This window comes from Sciurus carolinensis, chromosome 15 (assembly GCF_902686445.1).
Source record: "Sciurus carolinensis chromosome 15, mSciCar1.2, whole genome shotgun sequence".
Lineage (NCBI taxonomy): Eukaryota > Metazoa > Chordata > Mammalia > Rodentia > Sciuridae > Sciurus > Sciurus carolinensis.
The window spans coordinates 42,486,617-42,506,837 of record NC_062227.1 but is presented as its reverse complement, the minus strand read 5'-3'; the positions used below and the strand labels follow the sequence as shown (position 1 = coordinate 42,506,837).

The 20,221-nt window shown below is 34.9% G+C and overlaps 1 protein-coding gene across 1 annotated transcript in view; it reads left to right on the top strand.

Annotated features, from left to right (window-relative positions):
• Ccdc178 (coiled-coil domain containing 178) overlaps positions 1-19,792 on the top strand; it is a 356,910-nt gene extending 337,118 nt beyond the window's left edge. Inside the window, exons 19-22 of the mRNA XM_047526223.1 lie at positions 2,524-2,532; positions 11,410-11,451; positions 19,347-19,481; positions 19,763-19,792. Of these exons, the coding sequence (XP_047382179.1) occupies positions 2,524-2,532; positions 11,410-11,451; positions 19,347-19,481; positions 19,763-19,792 (216 nt within the window). The remainder of the gene's footprint in view (positions 1-2,523; positions 2,533-11,409; positions 11,452-19,346; positions 19,482-19,762) is intronic.
• Positions 19,793-20,221: the final 429 nt, after the last annotated feature.

Sequence of the window (20,221 nt, the reverse complement as noted above, 5' to 3'; positions counted from 1 at the left end):
TAGAATTTTATAGACACAGGGTTAACCATAAATTGACACTGGGGCAGATCTTCCAGGACAGGCACTCTTTTAAAGTTTAATGAGTTTTGCATTTTGCACTTATTTCTACCTCTTTTTGTTTGGGGAATTTCACTCTCACTCTATTTTCATGACTTTGTGCTAGTTCTTATCATTTGGGTCACTTTCTCTGATACCTCAAATGTTGCCTTCACCTGACCTAAATTCATGTTTTGAACTCTTCTTCCTTGATATTTTCCAAACCATCCAAGCATTCCCAGTTCACCATTTCCTCTGGGAAAGTCCTTTTCTTTATTAAGAGTCTGTTACATTATGTGCTATTAATTCAGTTTAGCTTAATGATATTAATGACTGCTTTGTTGACTCAAACATTACTTCCTGGTTGATAATGCCTTACCTAAAAAATTGACACTAATTTTTAATTTTGTCTATGTACATATACACACAGAGAAACATATACATATGCTCTATGCGTGTGTGGTACAACATGATGCTGTGATGTACGTACACCTTGGGAAGTTATTACCTGAGCCAAGGAAATTGATACATACATCATCTCACATGGTTACGTGCGTGTGCATGCGTGTGTGTGTGTGTGTGTGTGTGTGTGATAAAATTATCTAAAATACACACATTAAAAAATGTGGCACTAATATTTTAAACAGGACAATGTCATGAAAGATTCCATTTTAGAGGGAAAATTTTATTAATTTATTGAAAAACTTAAACAAATAAAATTTCTTTCCTGTGATAACATGGGTGAGCTACTTTTCAAAGTCACTAGAATAGTTTCTTCAAGGCCTTCTTTCTTTCAAGAAAATTTCTAAATCTTGGGTGGATATTCCTTTTCTGAGATCCTATGGTTGGATTTTATTCATCTTTATTCATCAAATTTTTAATATCTATCTGTTATGTGCCTGAAAGCCATATTAAAGAGAGACACCAGCTGACCCACTGGACCTTTGGTACTCAGCACAGGCTATAACACAAGGTAGTCTTTCAATAAAAGTTTTCTTTATGAATAAAAGATAGTAGCGACATTGTCTTCTACCTAGAAAGTAAGTATAAATAGGATCATGTGGGAGTGAGATGATATTTACCTGATGTTAAGTAAAATAAAAATGTAGCTCATTATCAATTGAGAGACAAATGCCATATATATACACACATTATATGCACATATGTATACATTATATGCACATAGTAGGAACTAATTCATTCAGATGACATTTGTTTGAAATTTGTAGCCAATGAATAAAGACTGGGAAGCTATATCTGCTCCATGAGGAAATGTTTGTTAAGTAAATAACATAAATTAGATACAGACTTGGTTAAGCTACTGTAGGAAACAAGATATCTTTAAGAACAGAAATTCTTCAATTATTTGTATGTTTAATTCATTGTTATTGAAAAATGATTCCAACCTGTTCATCACTCTCCTTTTGTAAGAGCCTCCACTTAAAAGCAGAAATCACGGCGCCTTGAAATTTCAAAAGCCTTTTCATGCCTACGAAAATATTGCATAACCCAGTTTTCACTATTAAGGCTTCTTCCTCTCTCGTGGTCTCAGTTGATGAATCACAGACGCTCATGGTACTCAATTCCCACTACTATTAGAAAAGTTAGCATGTTGGCCTTAATTGTTTGTAACATGAAATTATAATTTTATATAATGAATAAAAGAAGACAGCTTGCTAACTTTTCTAATGGTGATAGGAATCACAGGTAAGGAGGGAGTGAAGGATCAAATAGAACAATACTTACATGCTAAAACTGATGGAACCTACTGGATGAAGAGACAATGAAAGATGAGCATCAGGAAGGTGCATATGGCTCCAGGGTTTTTGGCTTGGATGGCACAGTGAATGATGGCTCTCACTCTAAATCACAGGACAAGAAGAGAAAGTAGGTTAGATGAGAGGCTTCCTGACATACTTGGTTTATCTTGGGCTTTGATCATGAGATCTCACTGGTTAGATAGGGAAGAGTCTCTAATGGTTAATGGTAAAGACCGCTCAGGCCTAGAAGTGTTTTCATTGCAGATAAGAGTTTGGGAGACATCATTGTTTTAGTAGTAGTTTGAACTATGGAAGTGTATAAGGTCATTCAAGGGGAGTGTAGTAAGAAGAGAATTAAAGGCCAAACCTTAGGGATCACTGATATTCACTGGGTAACAAGGAATACCCAGTAAGACTGAAAAGCAAGCATAGAACAATAGTTGGAAACCAAGGGTACAAGCAAAGAAGGAAAGGCTTTCAAGAATCAGTTCGGTGTAAATCGTAACATGCTACAGGTGATCCTTCCCTAGAGCCATTTCACTGGAGAGATAGGAAGTGTCTGACTAGAAGGAACTAATGAAAGAGAGGAGAATAGAGGTTTTCAGTTTCCAATGTCATACGGACAATTTTGTTTAGTCTCATTACAACTGTTCCTTACAAGAGACAGTCAGGTTCAAGTGTCATTGATACCCAAACTCACAAATCACACTATTACTACTATCATCAGAAACTTCCTGTATGTTGCAAACATCTATAGTTTACTAAGTTAATATTACTCCATTTATATTAATCATTGGCACCAATGTTCTTGTCTGATACTTTGTGTATCCTGGAATTCAGTTCATGTTTCCTAAAAGAGTGGTGTTACCGTTTAGATGTAAGGTGTCTCCCAAAAGCTCATGTGTTAGGCAATGCAAGAATTTCCAAAGGTGAAATAATTGGGTGGTGAGAGCCTTCAAATACTCAGTGCATTAATCCAATAACATAGATTAAGTGGGTGATAAAAGGCAGTGGGGATGGGAAGGACAGTAGAATGAGACACACCTTACTACTGAATGTACATGTACAATTAAACTATTGGTGTGACTCAGCACCTTGTACAGCCAGAGGAATGCGAAGTTATACCCTATTTGTGTACAATGTGTCAAAATGCATTCTACTGTCATGTACAACCAATTAGAACAAATAAAAAAAGAGTGGGTGATAAGTGTAGGCAAGTAGGTGTGGCTGGAGGAAGTAGGTCACTGGAGGCATGCCTTCGAGGTTTATATCTTGTCCCTGAGTAGAGCTCGCTTTGCTTCCTTGTTGCCACATCCTAAGCTGCTTTCTTCTGCTAAACCATTTTACCTTTAACTTCTGCCTCACCTGGGACCAGGGCATTGGAGTTGGCCATCTGTGAACTGAGACCTCTGAAAACATGAGTCCCAAATAAACTTCTCTTCTACATTGTTCTTCTCAGGTCTTTTGTTCCCAGCAGTGAAAAGGCTGACTAGAACACGTGGTATTCATGACCCATACATAAAACATTAATTTACTATTAATTTCTGTGACAATATTTGCTATATACTTTTTAAAATTTATTATTTATTGTAAACAAATGGGATACATCTTGTTTCTCTGTACATGAAGTAAAGGCATAACATTTGTGTAATAATACATTTACATAGGGTAATGGTGTTTGATTCATTCTGTTATTTTGTCCTTCCCCCCACTCCTCCTACCCTCTTTTCCCTCTATACAGTCCCTCCTTCCTCCATTCTTGCCTCCCTCCCACCCCCCATTATGTGTCATCATCCACTTATGAGCGAAATCATTCGTCCTTTGGTTTTTTGAGATCGGCTTATCTCACTTAACATGATATTCTCCAATATCATCCATTTGCCTGCAAATGCCATAATTTTATTATTCTTTATGGCTGAGTAATATTCCATTGTATATATATATACCACAGTTTCTTTATCCATTCATCAATGGAGGGGCATCTATGTTGGCTCCACAATCTGGCTATTGTGAATTGAGCTGCTATGAACATTGATGTGGCTGCATCTTTATAGTATGCTGATTTTAAGTCCTTTGGGTATAGGCCAAGGAGTGGGATAGCTGGGTCAAATGGTGTTTCCATTCCAAGCTTTCTGAGGAATCTCCACACTGCTTTCCAGAGTGGCTGCACTAATTTGCAAACCCACCAGTGATGTAAGAATGTACCTTTATTCCCACATCCTAGCGAACACCTATTGTTGCTTGTGTTCCTGATAATCGCCATTCTAATTGGGGTAAGATGGAATCTTAGGGTAGTTTTGATTTGCATTTCCCTTATTACTAGAGATGTTGAACATTTTTTCATATATCTGTTGATTGCCTGTACATCTTCTTCTGTGAAGTGTCTGTTCATTTCCTTAGCCCATTTGTTGATTGGATTATTTGTATTCATGGTGTAGAGTTTTTTGAGTTCTTTATAGATTCTGGAAATTAGTGCTCTATCTGAAGTATGATTGGCAAAGATTTTCTCCCACTCTGTAGGCTCTCTCTTCACATTACTGATAGTTTCCTTTGCTGAGAGAAAGTTTTTTAGTTTGAATCTATCCCAGTTGTTAATTCTTGCTTTTATTTCTTGTGCTGTGGTAGTCCTGTTAAGGAAGTCTGATCCTAAGCCAACAAGTTGAAGATTTGGACCTACTTTTTCTTCTATAAGATGCAGGGTCTCTGGTATGATTCCGAGGTCCTTGATCCATTTGAGTTGAGTTTTGTGCAGGGTGAGAGAAAGGGGTTTAGTTTTATTCTGTTTCATATGGATTTCCAGTTTTCCCAGCACCATTTGTTGAAGAGGCTATCTTTTCTCCATTGCATATTTTTGGCCCCTTTGACTAGTATAAGAAAATTGTATTTATTTGGGTTTATGTCCGTGTCCTCTATTCTGTACCATTGATCTACCTGTCTATTTTGGTACCAATACCATGCCATTTTTGTTACTATTGCTTTGTATGAAGTTGAAGATCTGGTATTGCGATACCCACTGCTTCACTCTTTCTACTGAGAATTGCTTTAGCTATTCTGGGTTTTTTATTCTTCCAGATGAATTTCATAATTGCTTGCTCTATTTCTGTAAGGTACATCATTGGGATTTTAATTGGAATTGCATTGAATCTGTATAGCAGTTTTGGTAGTATGGCCATTTTGACAATATTAATTCTTCCTATCCAAGAACATGGGAGATCTTTCCATCTTCTAAGGTTTTCTTTAATTTCTTTCTTTAGTGTTCTGCAGTTCTCGTTGTAGAGGTCTTTCACCTCTTTAGTGAGATTGATTCCCAAGTATTTTAATTTTTTCGATGCTATTGTGAATGGGGTAGTTTTCCTAATTTCTCTTTCTGAAGATTCATCACTTATATATAAATATGCATTGGATTTATGAGCATTGATCTTGTAACCTGCTACTTTACTGAATTCACTTATGAGATCTAAAAGTTTTCTGGTGGAATTTTCAGGTTCCTCTAAATATATAATCATGTCATCAGCGAACAGGGATAGTTTGAGTTCTTCTTTTCCAATTCATATCCCTTTAATTTCTTCGGTTTGTCTAATTTCTCTGGCTAGAGTCTCAAGGACGATGTTGAATAGAAGTGGTGAAAGAGGGCATCCCTGCCTTGTTCCAGTTTTTAGGGGGAATGCTTTCAGTTTTTCACCATTTAGAATGATATTGGCCATGGGCTTAGCATAGATGGCCTTTATAATGTTAAGGAATGTTCCCACTATCCCTATTTTTTCTAGTGTTTTGAGCATGAAGGGATGCTGTATTTTATTGAATGCTTTTTCTGCATCTATTGAAATAATCATGTGATTCTTAACTTTAAGTCTGTTGATATGGTGAATGACATTTATTGATTTCCAGATGTTGAACCAATCTTGCATCCCTGGGATAAAACCCAGTTGATCGTGGTGCACTATCTTTTTAATATATTTTTGTATGCGATTTGCTAAAATTTTGTTGAGAATTTTTGCGTCGATGTTCATTAAGGATATTGGTCTGAAACTTTCTTTCCTCAATGTGTCTCTGTGTGGTTTAGGTATCAGGGTGATATTGGCTTCATAGAACGAGTTTGGGAGGGTTCCCTCCTCTTCTATTTTATGGAATAGTTTGAGGAGTATTGGAATGAGCTCTCCTTTAAAGGTTTTGTAGAACTCGGCTGAGAACCCATCTGGTCCCGGACTTTTCTTTGTTGGTAGGCTTTTGATGACATCTTCTATTTCATTGCTTGCAATGGATTTATTTAAGTTGTGTATGTCCTCCTCGTTCAGTTTAGGTAATTCATATGTCTCTAGAAATTTGTTGATGTCTTCGAGGTTTTCTGTTTTGTTGGAGTACAGATTTTCAAAATAGCTTCTAATTATGTTTTGTATTTCACTCGTGTCTGTTGTGATGTTTCCTTGTTCATTCCGAATTTTAGTAATTTGAGTTTTCTCCCTCTTTCTCTTTGTGTTGCTAAGGGTTTATCAATTTTGTTTATTTTTTCAAAGAACCAACTATTTATTTTGTTAATTTTTCCAATTGTTTCTTTTGTTTCAATTTCGTTGATTTCGGCTCTGATTTTAACTATTTCCTGTCTTCTACTACTTTTGGTGTTGGTCTGTTCTTCTTTTTCTAGGGCTTTGAGCTGTAGTATTAGGTCACTTATTTGTGGATTTCTACTTATTTTGTTAGATGTGCCCCATGAAATAAATCTTCCTCTAAGTACTGCTTTCATAGTGTCCAAGAGATTTTCATATGATGTGATTTTGTTCTCATTTACTTATGAGAATTTTTTTATTTCCCTCCTGATGTCTTCAGTTATCCATTCATCATTCAGTAGCTTATTATTTAATCTCCAGGTATTGGAGAAGTTTCTGTTATTTATTCTGTCATTTATTTCTAATTTCAATCCAGTATGATCTGATAGAGTACAAGATAGTATCTCTATCTTCTTGTATTTGCTAACAGTAGCTTTGTGGCATAATATATGGTCTATTTTAGAGAAGGATCCATGTGCTGCTGAGAAGAAAGTGTATTCATTCTTTGTTGGATGGTATATTCTATATGTCTGTTAAGTCTAAATTGTTGATTGTGTTATTGAGATCTATGGTTTCTTTATTCAATTTGTGTTTGGAAGATCTATCCAGAGGTGAGAGAGGTGTGTTAAAATCGCCTAGTATTATTCTGTTGTGGTCTATTTGATTTCTGGAATTAAGAAGGATTTGTTTGACATACATGGATGAGCCAATGTTCGGGGCATAGATATTTATGATTGTTATGTCTTGCTGATTTATGCTTCCCTTAAGCAGTATGTAATGTCCTTCTTTATCCCTTCTTTGGCTTGAAGTCCACATTATCTGAAATGAGGATGGATACTCCAGCTTTTTTGCTGTGTCCATGTGCATGGTATGTTTTCTCCCATCCTTTCACATTTAGTCTGTGGGTATCTCTTTCTATGAGATGAGTCTCTTGCAGGCAGCATATTGTTGGATTTTTCTTTTTAATCCAATCTGCCAGTCTATGTCTTTTGATTGATGAGTTCAGGCCATTAACATTCAGGGTTATTATTGAGATATGATTTGTATTCCTGGTCATTTGACTTATTTTTGTTTTTTGACATGATTTGGTTTCTTCTTTATTTGGCTATTCATTTAGGCTAGGTCCTCCCGTTGCTGATTTGCATCATTGTTTTTCATCTCTTCCTCATGAAATATTTTGCTGAGATTGTTCTGTAATGCCAGCTTTCTTTTTGTAAATTCCTTTAGCTTTTGTTTATCATGGAAGGATCTTATTTCGTTGTCAAATCTGAAAGTAAGTTTTGCTGGGTATAAGATTCTTGGTTGGCATCCGTTTTCTTTCAAGGCTTGGTAAATGTTGTTCCAGGCCCTTCTAGCTTTTAGGGTCTGAATTGAAAAATCTGCTGATATCCTTGTTGCTTCCCCGTGAATGTAATTTGATTCTTTTCTCTTGCGGCCTTTAAAATTCTGTCTTTATTTTGTATGTTAGGTATTTTCATTATAATGTGCCTTGGTGTGGGTCTGTTGTAATTTTGTATATTTGGAGTCCTATAAGCCTCTTGTACTTGGTTTTCCATTTCATTCTTCAGATGTGGGAAATTTTCTGATATTATTTCATTGAATAGATTGTTCATTCCTTTGGTTTGTTTCTCTAAGCCTTCCTCAATCCCAATAATTCTCAAATTTGGCCTTTTCATGATATCCCATAATTCTTGTAGATTCTGTTCATGATTTCTTACCATCTTCTTCTCTGTTTGGTCTATTTTGTTTTCAAGATTAAATATTTTGTCTTCAATGTCTGAGGTTCTGTCTTCCAGGTATTCTATCCTATTGGTTATGCTTTCTATGGAGTTTTTAATTTGGTTTATTGTTTCCTTCATTTCAAGGATTTCAGTTTGTTTGTTTTTTCAGTATCTCTAACTCTTTATTGAAATGATCTCTTGCTTCCCGCATTTGCTCTTTTAACTGTTGATTGTTGCGATCATTCAAAGCCTGCATTTGCTCTTTCATCTCGTTTGCTTCTCTGATCATTTTAATTATGTACATTCTGAGCTCCCTTTCTGACAATTCTTCTGCCATGCTGTCGTTGGATTTTATTGATATAGCATCTAGTTTTGTTTGGGACATTTTCTTTCCTTGTTTTCTCATATAGGTCAGGTATCTACCCCTCTAGTAGTGAAACTCTGAGATATTGCAGATTTCCTCTATTGACTTACAGCATCCCTGTACATTTCCAATAACTCACCTCCTAACCTTCAGTACCCTGAAGTCTTGGAGGACCTTGATAATGCAGTGCTCCACAAGGAAGTTGCCCCTCTAGGGATGGTGGCCTTCAGATGGGATATAGTCCCTGCTAGTGGGCAGAGATGCCTCCACTTGTTGACTGATGGTCAGGCAAATGGGAGACTAGACTTCGGGCTGGGTCATGGCTGGTCTGGGCTTGTGTCTCTGGTTCTACCATCCCGGTGGGAAAGCCTAGCCTGGCGGGGAAGTCTCACTGGGCAACTCTCCTCTGAGAAGTTTCCTTCAGTCCAGAACCACCACCTGGGCTGGGCAGCCCTCCTCTGTGATGTTCCCAGGGGTCCGGACCTACCTTCGAGAAGCTGCCTGCAGTCCCATCCAACCGCCTGTCCTGGGACCCTCTGCACCGAAACCTCTTGCTGAGCAACCCCTCCTCTACAATGCTCCCTGTTGTCCAGGTTCACTGCTCCATCGGGGGAGTCTCACTGGGCAACTCTACTCCACGAAGTTCCCTGCATTCCAGGACTACCATCCCATCCAAGTAGCCTTGCCCAGTGGGAGAGACTCACCCGGCGACTCTGAGCTGGTCCTGAGTCTCTCAATACCTCCTCTTCTTGAATCCTGAGTCCTGTAGCAACATGAAATGCAATCACTCTCTAGTCCACCATCTTGAAAACCCCTATATTTTCTATATACTGAAATCAATTATTTTACTCTGGTTCAAGCCAACAAATGGTTCAGTAAATTCTTAGCGACCATTACATTTCTGTTCCCTGATTCTTCCACATTGTTCAATTGTGTCTCAGATTTTCTTCACTCCTGCCCCTGAAAGTTTGTAAGTAAGTTTTAAAAAAATAATTTCAGAAACATTTATGCTTACTTGTTTCTTAAAAAAATTTAAATTCTGGGGCTATTCTTAATGAAATTTGATATTCTTAAAGTAGAAATATACTGTTGCTTCTTACAAATTTAAAATAAACCAGTAAGCGCTGTAATTATTTTTGATATAATGTTTTTATTGTGAATGAATATTAGGTAAATGTGACCTTTAAAGCATTTCCTTAATTTATTTGCATTGATACAAGTGGGTCTTTGAAGACTATAAAGATATACGGTCGATAAATCATGAAAAATAATTGTTCACCCATAACTCAAAAATGAATAGCCAAAGAGTCAGCTTAGAGAATTTACTTGGTCATGTTTAAAATCAAAGGATTTAATTGCTTTGGGACAAATGGTTGACAAGCAGACAAGGAAACGGGTACCTTAAGAATATGTTTATCTCTAAATCAGAGTGTCAGTATAAACTTTCATATTTTAGTCTTCTTGTAAGTCCATTTTCAACTGTTTTTTAAACAAGTGTTCATTTGAGCAATGTTAGATTTGTATTGTGAGGATTTTTTTTCATATAAGGATTTTCATTTTAGTAATGTTATGAGGAAAATGGAAAAATATAAATTTTTATAATGGATTTTCCAATTGTCTTGTTCTTGGCTTAGCATTTTTTAAAAAATCACAGATAACAATACTTAGAATTAAGTATGTACTGTCATTCTTTTCTTTTTGAACTGTCCTAGAGATTTGTGAAATTTAGTAATGTTATTAAAATATCTAAACAATTGTCTTCACCATTTTTGCTCAAACATCTATCAGAATGTGGTAATTTTGTTCCAGAACTAAATAGCTATGAAACTTAGAAGGCTGTGAGAATTTTGCTGCTTATTATGATTATTAAACATGTAAAAATATTAGACTAATTTTGTGTTAATGCCATAGTATGCATTATAATTATAAAGTATACAAAATAAGCTTATCTGTGTATTGGCATAAAGGGATAGACCTAATCTTTAGCCATTAAGTACAAAACTTAGCAGCAGCTCTTAGGGATCAGGTTTCTTTCTTTCATATCAACAGAGGTTCAAATAGAGAATTTTGGAACATATTATTCTTTATATAGTTTAAATAATGGAGTATCTCTTTATTAATTTCCTTAGAGACTCAGTCCAGATTTGGGGATGCATGTGAGTTTTGTGCAGCTTATAAGTATACCTCCACGTTTGACAAAGGACATTTCCAGAAATGAGCTATGTGATCTTTAGCACCAGTCTGTTAAACAGACTTGATAATAAAGAAATACCTTATTACTTTTGAGATTTTTATATTATACATATGTAGCTTGGTAACTGAGTATTATAAAAAGATGAGTATTAACAGGATTTTGTATATCTGTCATTCCTCTCTTGCCAAAAATCTGTGGAGTAGTTTGTAATTGCCATTGTTTGGGTTATTGCAAAAACCAGAACTGATAAGGCTTAGCTGTTTGCCTTATGTGCTGCACTTCGCATCACTCTGTTGAATTAAAATTGCATGCACATATCTTTGCTTATCAGGTTTATTTATCTGTCAAGGATTGAGAAAGGCAGTATGCTTTCAGTATGTGAAACCTTATAACAAGCAGGTTGAAATTGTAACGATTACTTTAATATTATAGTGCAAATGAATGAATATATGTGCACTTCTATTATCTATCTGTCTTCTAGCTAAAATTTATTCCTATAGGAAAATACTGTTTTTTTCCAAAGTGACCTTTATCACATTTTGTCAAAGCTTTACATATGATTTAATTGGATTACCTAAAGCACAAATGTAAAACTGCAGGAAATACCATGTTTTTTTTTTCCTTTGTCAAATATATGTAATTCTTAGATTCAAATCTACAATAGGACTGTTTGCTTGACTGTGTTTGTAGATAGACAGTACAAATAGACTGTTAAAGCCTTTAATTTTCTCCCAAAGTAAATGTTCTTTGTAATATTTCAACTCGTAGGCTGCAGGTTTCTCGCCTACAGAGCTCCCTAGCCATCATATTAGACAAACTCTCAAATTTTCAGGTACCCATTTGAGTTAATCCGTGCATCCTTCAGAAATTCTGTGACCTCTAAAAATAGTCATTATCACCACCACAGACCCACTCCCATTCCCATGCCACTGCACTGGAAGGTAATTTTTATTTCATAGACTTGAAGTTTTTTGGTTCAGATTTTAGGGTCACAGAAAAATTGAGAGGAAGATTCAGAAATTTCCAGTGTGTCCTTTGAGTACACCCCCAATTGCACACACACAATGCACAGTCTCACACATTATTAGCATCCCACACCATAGTAGTGGGATATACTACTTATACTTTGTATAAGTTGTTAAAATTGACTAACCTAGGTTGACACATCATAATCACCCAAAGTTCATGATTTACATTAGGGTTCACTCTTGTACAGTCTATGGGCTTGGACAGATGTAAAATGACATGTATCCACCATTGTGGGTTCATACAGATATTAACACTGCCCTAAAAATCCTATATGCTATTATAATTCACCCTAGGAAGTGATTTTGACTTCAGGAATTTGAAATTATTCCACACCTCTCATATTTTTCCTATACCTTGTATTAATGAAGGTTGTTTATTATGATGATTCTGTTGACTTTCTATTTCTATTTTGTGGCTAATGGATTTTTCATGTTGTATGCAAAAAAAATTCTGTGTTCTTTACATCCACCATCCAGTTATTTTATTAAACATATTTTTCATTCAAAAAATATAAATGTTGTATTGTTGAAAACCTGTCCTATATAGTCAAATCTTGAACAATTGTGTGTTCTCATCAGTTCAGTGATGGACAAATCATTCTTCATTGGCCAAGACCTTTGAGTGCTGATCATGAACAATCTGTCCTGCTAGTTACTATGAACTTTGTATTCTAAGGGACTTGTGTTTTCAGTATTGACTGGTCTTTGTTTTCTACAAAGCAATTTATAGTTCATTTTCAGATAACTATACATATGGTATTTGTATTTTAATTAAAAACACTGTTGTTATGTCTGATTCTTATAAGCAGAAATTCATTATAAGGACACTTCTCATTTCCTTGAAATGTTCCCTTTCTGTTTTTCCAAGGTTCTTAAATTGCAAGAGCCAGTTAAATTATGTGCTTTGGGGAGCTAATTTTTGGCACCATATGTCTCTAAAAATGATTTAATTTTATCCAAAGTATGTTTCCAATGATATTTATGTTCTGTAATGCACAGAGACAATTTAAGAAATTTTAGGAAAAAAAAAACCACACTAGTCTATTATTATTTCAGCACAGTAGCATACAATGTGCATATAAGCTTAAAATTTTATTTATTTATATCAATATATTCTTCATAGAGTTCTTTGGTTGCCTTTTGAAACTATGAAATTCAGGTTCTCATGAAAATATTTTATGTATGTTAATCTTCAATTTTGTATGAAACAAGTTATGAAGTTACTACCCAATGACTGTATTAATTGGGTGTGTATCTGTGGGGGGGTAGACAGATATAACAAAAAGTTTAGACGATTTATTAAGCAACCAGAAATAGTAATTCTTTTCTTATTGCAAACTTAATTAACATTTTGAACATTTACTATAGGTAAAATCACATTTAGTGCATACATAAGAAACATCTTGTACAAAAAAAAAAAAAAAAGCCTGTGTTCTTATGTTAGCAGATGGTCAAGTGTAATGGAATATTCTTTTTAAAACAAGATTACAATAAATTCTCTAAAAGAAAATAACCTCAAGCCACAGAAAGTGGTGGGTGCCTTTTTTCAGAGACCAGCTTGATTTAGGTTTTCTCATGTTTAAATAAAAACAGTAAATCTCCAATAGGCTAGAGGTATGTGTGAATTATAAGTAAATATGTGTATGATAAATTTCTTGTACCTTCATCATCTTGATGAATCTGGACATTTGCTTTGTATATTTCAACATGTGTAGATGCACTAAATACCTTCTCTCCGATGCTTCCTAATATTTCCATTTTTCTTCATCTGAGTTAACCTCTCATCTTCTGTTAGTGTTACTTATTCCATTTCATTTTAATACCATTTTTATGTAGTTGTCAAGTTAAAATATAAGGCATTTTTTCAGTTTTTCCTTTCTATAAAGTAATACTACACGTAATTCTTGTGATTTTAGTGTATCTGACATGCCAGGATTTGGGATACAAATATATACCACAGTGTATTTTTCCTTACTCCAGAGACAGATGATGAGATTGTTTCTAAATTTTCACTATTCTAGGCAATGCTATAAATTAACATTATTGTATATGTTTCCTTTATAACGTAGTGAAAAGTTTTCTAAAGATGTTTTTCTTAGACTTCAGTACATATTAGAATCTACAAAAGGTTTTGTTAAAATTAATGGCTGGGCCCCAGAGTTTCTGGTTTAGTAGATCTGAATGACACCATCTCTGACAAGTTCTGAAGTGGTACTGAACCTGATGGTCTGCAAACCACACTCAGAGAACTGTTTATCCAGAGTGTGTAGATTCAGCTATAATAGCTGGATCAAAGGAAAAGCACATCTTCAACTTCAATATGAATGACAAATTGCACTCAAATTCTGTGTCACATTATATACAAATTTGAACATTATATGAATTTAATTTCTTCTATGCCAATAGTTCTAGTGAACAGATTTTAAAAACTGTTAGCCAATCTGATGAACACAAGGTGTATATTTTTGTATTCTTCTATCAAAGTTAACATGTTTTCTCAAATGTTTATAAAACAGTTGTCTTTTTCTGTGAACTGCCTGTTGACATAATGTGATCATTTTTCTGGTGTGTTGATTGTATTTTTCATATTGATTTGTAGAGGCTCTTTATATGTTAAGAAAACTCTTGCCAGCACTTCATTCCTAATATCTTCTCTAAATCTGTGGTTTGTTTCTGTCCAATGAAACTATTTTTAAGTTTCTGAAAAGATAAACTTAGTCAATTTCACTAAAATTGATTATTTTAATATTTTATTTTAAAATTCTTCCCTTCCTCAAGGTCATAAAATTATTTTGTCATATGTTCTTCCAAAATTTTTGAAGATGAACTTTCTTCATTTTAATCCACCTTGCTTTTATTTTTGTGCATATTATGAGCTAAGGATCTGATTTTATTTTATTCCACATAGAGATAATTACACCATTCTTTCTACACTGATTTGTGATGCTATCTCTGTCATATATCAAATATCTATAATTTATGTATATGCATCTGTTATTCAGCTCTCTTTTATGTTCAAATGCTGTGTTTATGTATTCCAATGCTGATATTACTTTTAGTTCCTACAGCTTCAAGATGTTCTATATATTACATGGCAACTTCTTTGAGCTTGTTCTCCTGTTTCACAATTGTCCTAGCTATTCCCAGTCCTTTGTTTTCTATGAATTTTAGATCAACTTTCATGAAACCTGATGAAATTGTAGACAACTGTGTGCAAAGTCACATGTTCATGACACTCTTTTCTCACACACGAATGCATTACATCTCCATTTTTTCATTCCTTAATTTATATATTTCAACATATTTTCATAACTTTCTGCAAAATCCTGCATGTTTTAAAATAATTTGAGCCTAGTTACCTTACATTTTATTTTATGGTTATGAATGGAATTTTTTGTCACAATGCAAAATTTATTATGCTGACTTCTAAAAGTTTTACTTTTTTTGCATTTTTTTCTTGCAGTAATAGGAATTGAAACCAGGGCCTCATACATAATAGGCAAGTATTGTACCACTGAACTATACATTCATCTCAAAATATTGTGTTTTTTTAAATGCTGATCTTATATGCAGAAAAGTTTCTATGCTTTCATTACCTCCAATTGTTTATCTATCTATCTATCTATCTATATATTTATTAGTTGTAGATTTCTTACCCCCAAACTCAATTTTTTATTGACCTTTATTCTTTTTTAGTTGATCCTCAAAGAACTTCTCTACCTAGTTGACTTCCATTAATACTCACAGATGAATAAATTTAAGGTCTTGGTGGCTTCCCTAAACTAGAATGTAGACTACTGAACATAGACAGTAACAAAGATGCTGTTCATAATTTAAGTTGGAGATGTGGAAAACATTACCAGTGAGTTTTCTTCATTTGCATAGGTCAAAGCACTCCCGTTCATAAAAATTCCCTGCACTTCAAGGAAATCCTCTACAACACACCTATCCGTTGTCATTTATTGTATTTGTGGTTAGACTGATCTATGTTCATGGAGTAGTTCCATGTATCCTAGAGTCTTTTGGGGGAAAGTGGGTCTTTTGAAGGCTAATCTAGGTCCAAGTAAACACAGCCTTGAACTAGAAAGAGCACTCCAAAAAATTAAAGTAGTATTTCACTCTGAGATATCTGATTCCACTCAATGAGGTTGAAAGAGTTCATCCTACAGTCACTCTTAAAATCTGTTATTTCTGGCTTACTACTATGAACTTTTATTGTCTTGATAGTCTATTACCCAATTTTTGAATGGGTTGGGTTCCCACTTATTTTCATCTTGAACATTCTATGTTACAAATATTTGCAAGCATAACGTATGTGGATAAGGTTTTGTCATGTATTTCTTACTGATAACTGACGAAGGTAGACACGTGTTTGTTTTGCATTACAACTTGTTTTTAAGGATGCTCTGTGGTCCAGCTCTAAAGGCTCTTTGAGTACTTCTGGGTATCTTCATGACTACTCTTAATCTAGAAATGACTGCTAAAAATCAGAGGGAGACAAAGGAAAGCCACTGTACTCAGATTGATGCGATATCATGATTAAGATTGACTTATCTCACTTAGCATGATTAAGAATATAAACTTTAAGTTAGACAGAAGTATGTAATAAATTATTGTAAGCCCTCAGTGAGTACAATCAACCTATGAACTATGCTGTACAAATGAATCACATTGAGCAGAATTGATAAAGTTGGAGGATTCTTTGTTAAGAAAGTAGCATTCAGGGCATCTAGGTTGGTTCCACAATCTAGCTATTGTGAACTGAGCTGCTATAAACATTGACATGGCTGTGTTACAGATGAATTGATAAAGAAACTGTAATATAGATACACAGTAGAATAGTATTCAGCCAAAAAGAAGAATAATATTATGGCATTTGCAAATAAATGGATGGAATTGGAGAATATCATGCTAAGTGAAATAAGTCAATCCCAAAAAAACAAAGACGGAATGTTTTCCCTGATAAGTTGAGAATGATATATAATGAGGGTGGGGGTGTGGGAAGTGAGAGAAGAATGGAAGAACTTTAGATTATGTAGAAGGAAATGAGGAGTGTATGAAAAATGGTGGAATGAGACAGACATCATTACCCTGTGTACATGTATGATTACATGAATGGTATGAGTCTACATGGTGCTCAACCATAGAAACAAAATGATGTACCCCGTTTGTGTACAATGAATCAAAACGTGTTCTGTAAAAAAATCAAAAAAATAAATAAATAATTTAAAAAAAGAAAGTAGCATTCAGAATATTTAACTTAGATCATGACCTACCAAGTCAGTATATAAAGAACTAAATAGAAATATACTTTAAAATATATTTCTAGGTATAATTTTCATGTATCAGATACTTGACAAGCAAAGATGATTTCCTGATAATTTTAGTTTATTGCCAAATAAACTCTTCTCTACTCTATCCCCAACCTAGCACTTTTAAAGAACAAAATCTTTATGCTATCAGGTTATATTTTAATGTTAGACCAAGTATAGAGTCACAAAGTTCTTTTCAACATGTGTATGCTATGAAATTATTCTCAAGAATGTCTATCATGATTGCTTTTCTTCTGTTATTGATATTTAGTCACCCGACAATGATAACTTCTTTACCCATTCCCACAGTTTAAGATTGAATTAATATGATCCTTCATGTATTTGTGAACATTTCTAATGAGTTAAATTTTCCAAATGCCATAATGAGTTTATCAAGATACAACATACTGTCCAATTTGGCTTATATTACAGAGAAAAAGTAAAAATAAAAAGCTCGCCAGGACTTCTCTTTGAAAGCGATGCAATAATCTTTCATAACCTAAATTATCTGAAAAACCCATGAAGCTTATCTAGATGATGTAGTTCAGCATTTAGTAAATTGAAATATCTATGTTTTTCATAGGTGTTTTTTGTCCAAAATTAACCAATTAACCAAGAATAGAGGCTTCATTTTTCTGTGAGCTGAACATAAATATGTAGGTGTTAGTGAGTTTCTCATCCCCATGACCAAAATACTTGACAAGAACAATTTAAAGGAGAAAAAGTTTCTTTGAGGCTCATAGTAGCAGAGGTTCAGTCTGAAGTCAGTGGCCTCCTTTGCTCTGGGCCTGAGAGGAAGCAGAACATTGGGGTGAAGGGGCGTGGTGGAGGAATGCTGGCAGTTCACGGTAGCCAGAAAACAGAAGGTGGAAAGTCAAGGACAGAAATCATCCCCAAGGGCATGCCCCATTGTGACCTCCTTCCTCCAGCCACACTCCACCTATCTACAAGTTACCAGCTGGTAACTCCTCCAAATTATTAACCAATCACATGGATTAATTCACCGTTGAGGTTACAGCTCTCATAATCTACTCATTTCACCTCTGAACATTCCTGCAACACTGCCTGAGCTTTTGGGAGACAGCTCATATCTAAATCCTAACAACATATGTTTTGATTATAACAATACATACTCGAGGATATGATAATAAACAATTCACATGCAACACCAAGTGTTTGAAATAATTTTTTAAATAAGCTCTTTTATTGAAATATACATAGAAAAGATTCCTGAAATCCATACATTGACTATTGCAATTTGACAAAGCATCCCACACATGTAACTCAGATCATAACCCAGAACATAACATAAAGTTAGCTTATTCTTAACATGTTTTTGGTCTGATATCAAAAGAGTTTTAAGAAGTTTGGTATCAAGCATTCGGTGAATTTTGTTAATTTTTCCATTCTGAAAAATATGTTAAGCAATTACCCACATTACCAAAAAAACAAAAGGGTTTTCAGTAACAGAATATATTCAATTTAAATGTTTGGGTTTTTAAAAATTGTTTTTATAGCTAATTTGATTAAGTTTATTCCATTGAAAATAACCTTATTATAGTAATTCTGTATGATGTGGCTAAGCTAACTGTTAAAGAGCAAAAGTGTATTACTTTGGTTAAACTTCCACTGTTTTTTGTTTTTAAATTAAATTTCCAAGTGATATAGCACACTGCACAGGGGAATTCTTTCTTTCACTACAGATATCCAGTATTAAACGTTCTACTGCTAAACATTGCACCCACTGTATTCCAATGCAGTGAGATGTTTCCATGTCACATGGTCAGAGGGAGGTAGATTAATAGGGAGTTCTAGCTGGAAATTTCTTCCCCGTTATTGTTCTCCCTCCGCAGTTGATGGCTAAGTTAATTCTCTTTAGTTTTGTCATGCTCTAAAGCGCACATTGCCAGGCAATGGTAAGCTTTATGAGGAAAAAAAGAAGCCACAGTGTCCATCAAAGTCTTAAAGTTACATTTTTAAACTTTGGCCTGACCTGATGTGCCATTCAAAAAAGCTTCAAAAGATTATTTTTTAAAGAAAGGTTCAATATGTCCCGAGGCTATCGGTTTTGAGTTAAACTGGGTGAAGTAGAAATATTTTACTCATCAGCTTTGCAGTCACAGAGTTTGCCTCAGCTAGAACAAAACTGCTGAGGCATTTAGAGAAAATTAACCCCCCATCCTGGCGGCCAGATGTGACTGGTTTCTGATGAATGCACATGAGTGGGCTGAAAAATCAAGGGACTGTGAAATTCCTGTCAGGTCCGTACAGAGCAGAATGGGCCATTGACTGCTTTCTATATTTCCCTCCATCATTCTTCTTGAACACTGCCATTAATTTCCTCTCCTACTCTGACTTGTGTTTTTTCCCCTCCCTCTTGCCTTTAGCTCTGTCAGCTGCAGAGAAAGCTCCACAAGCGGTGGCAGGAGTACTTCAGACTGGTGGTCCTCTTCCACCAGATGCAGCTGGACAAGTTCCAGGCAGAATCTCAGGAGAGTATTCAGAAAATATTAGCTGTGCAGGTAGGTGATTGCAGGGAAGTAGGAGAGATCATTCTGATCTAGATTGAAAAGCAAATGATGGGTGGTGTGATGAAGCATTAAAACCATATCCCATCAGAGTTTTATAAATTTTTAACCTCTTTAATAAACTGGGATTGCATGAAGGATGAATTCAGTAACTTAGCACATGCACCATGCAGACTTTGGGGGAAAAGGGAGATTTGACTTATTTCTCACAAACCTCAGAACAGATTTTTATACATACATTTGGCGTAAGTGCCTTTTTTTTTTTTAATCTTCAGGCTTTGCAGATGCCATTTCGGCTGTTTTAAAGATGTTGACACTGGTTACTTTGCGACACTGTTGTGCAAAATTGCTTCAGTGAAAACCCCCTCTTATGTTTATTCTACTTAACTATTGTCTTTCCTTTTTTGCTTTGCAAGAGGCTTACCTCCCATGCAGATTTGGAGATGACTCTCTTTGAAAAATAAGCCACTTGGGACTAAGACTATAACTGTGGTTCCAGAAGCATGTGACATTTTGCCACCTTTGTTCCTGTAAAAACATTTAGTGAATCAACTGCCTAAGACCAAAATATTTTAGAAACCTCTGTGAAGACTATTACTGCAATATTACTTAAAATATTTCAAATGAATATTTTGCCACTTCAGATGTTGAAAGATGTGTTAAACGTGACCTCTTAAAGGAAAATATCACAAGATTGTTCTATTAAAAAAATAGAATACCTATTCTACGATAAA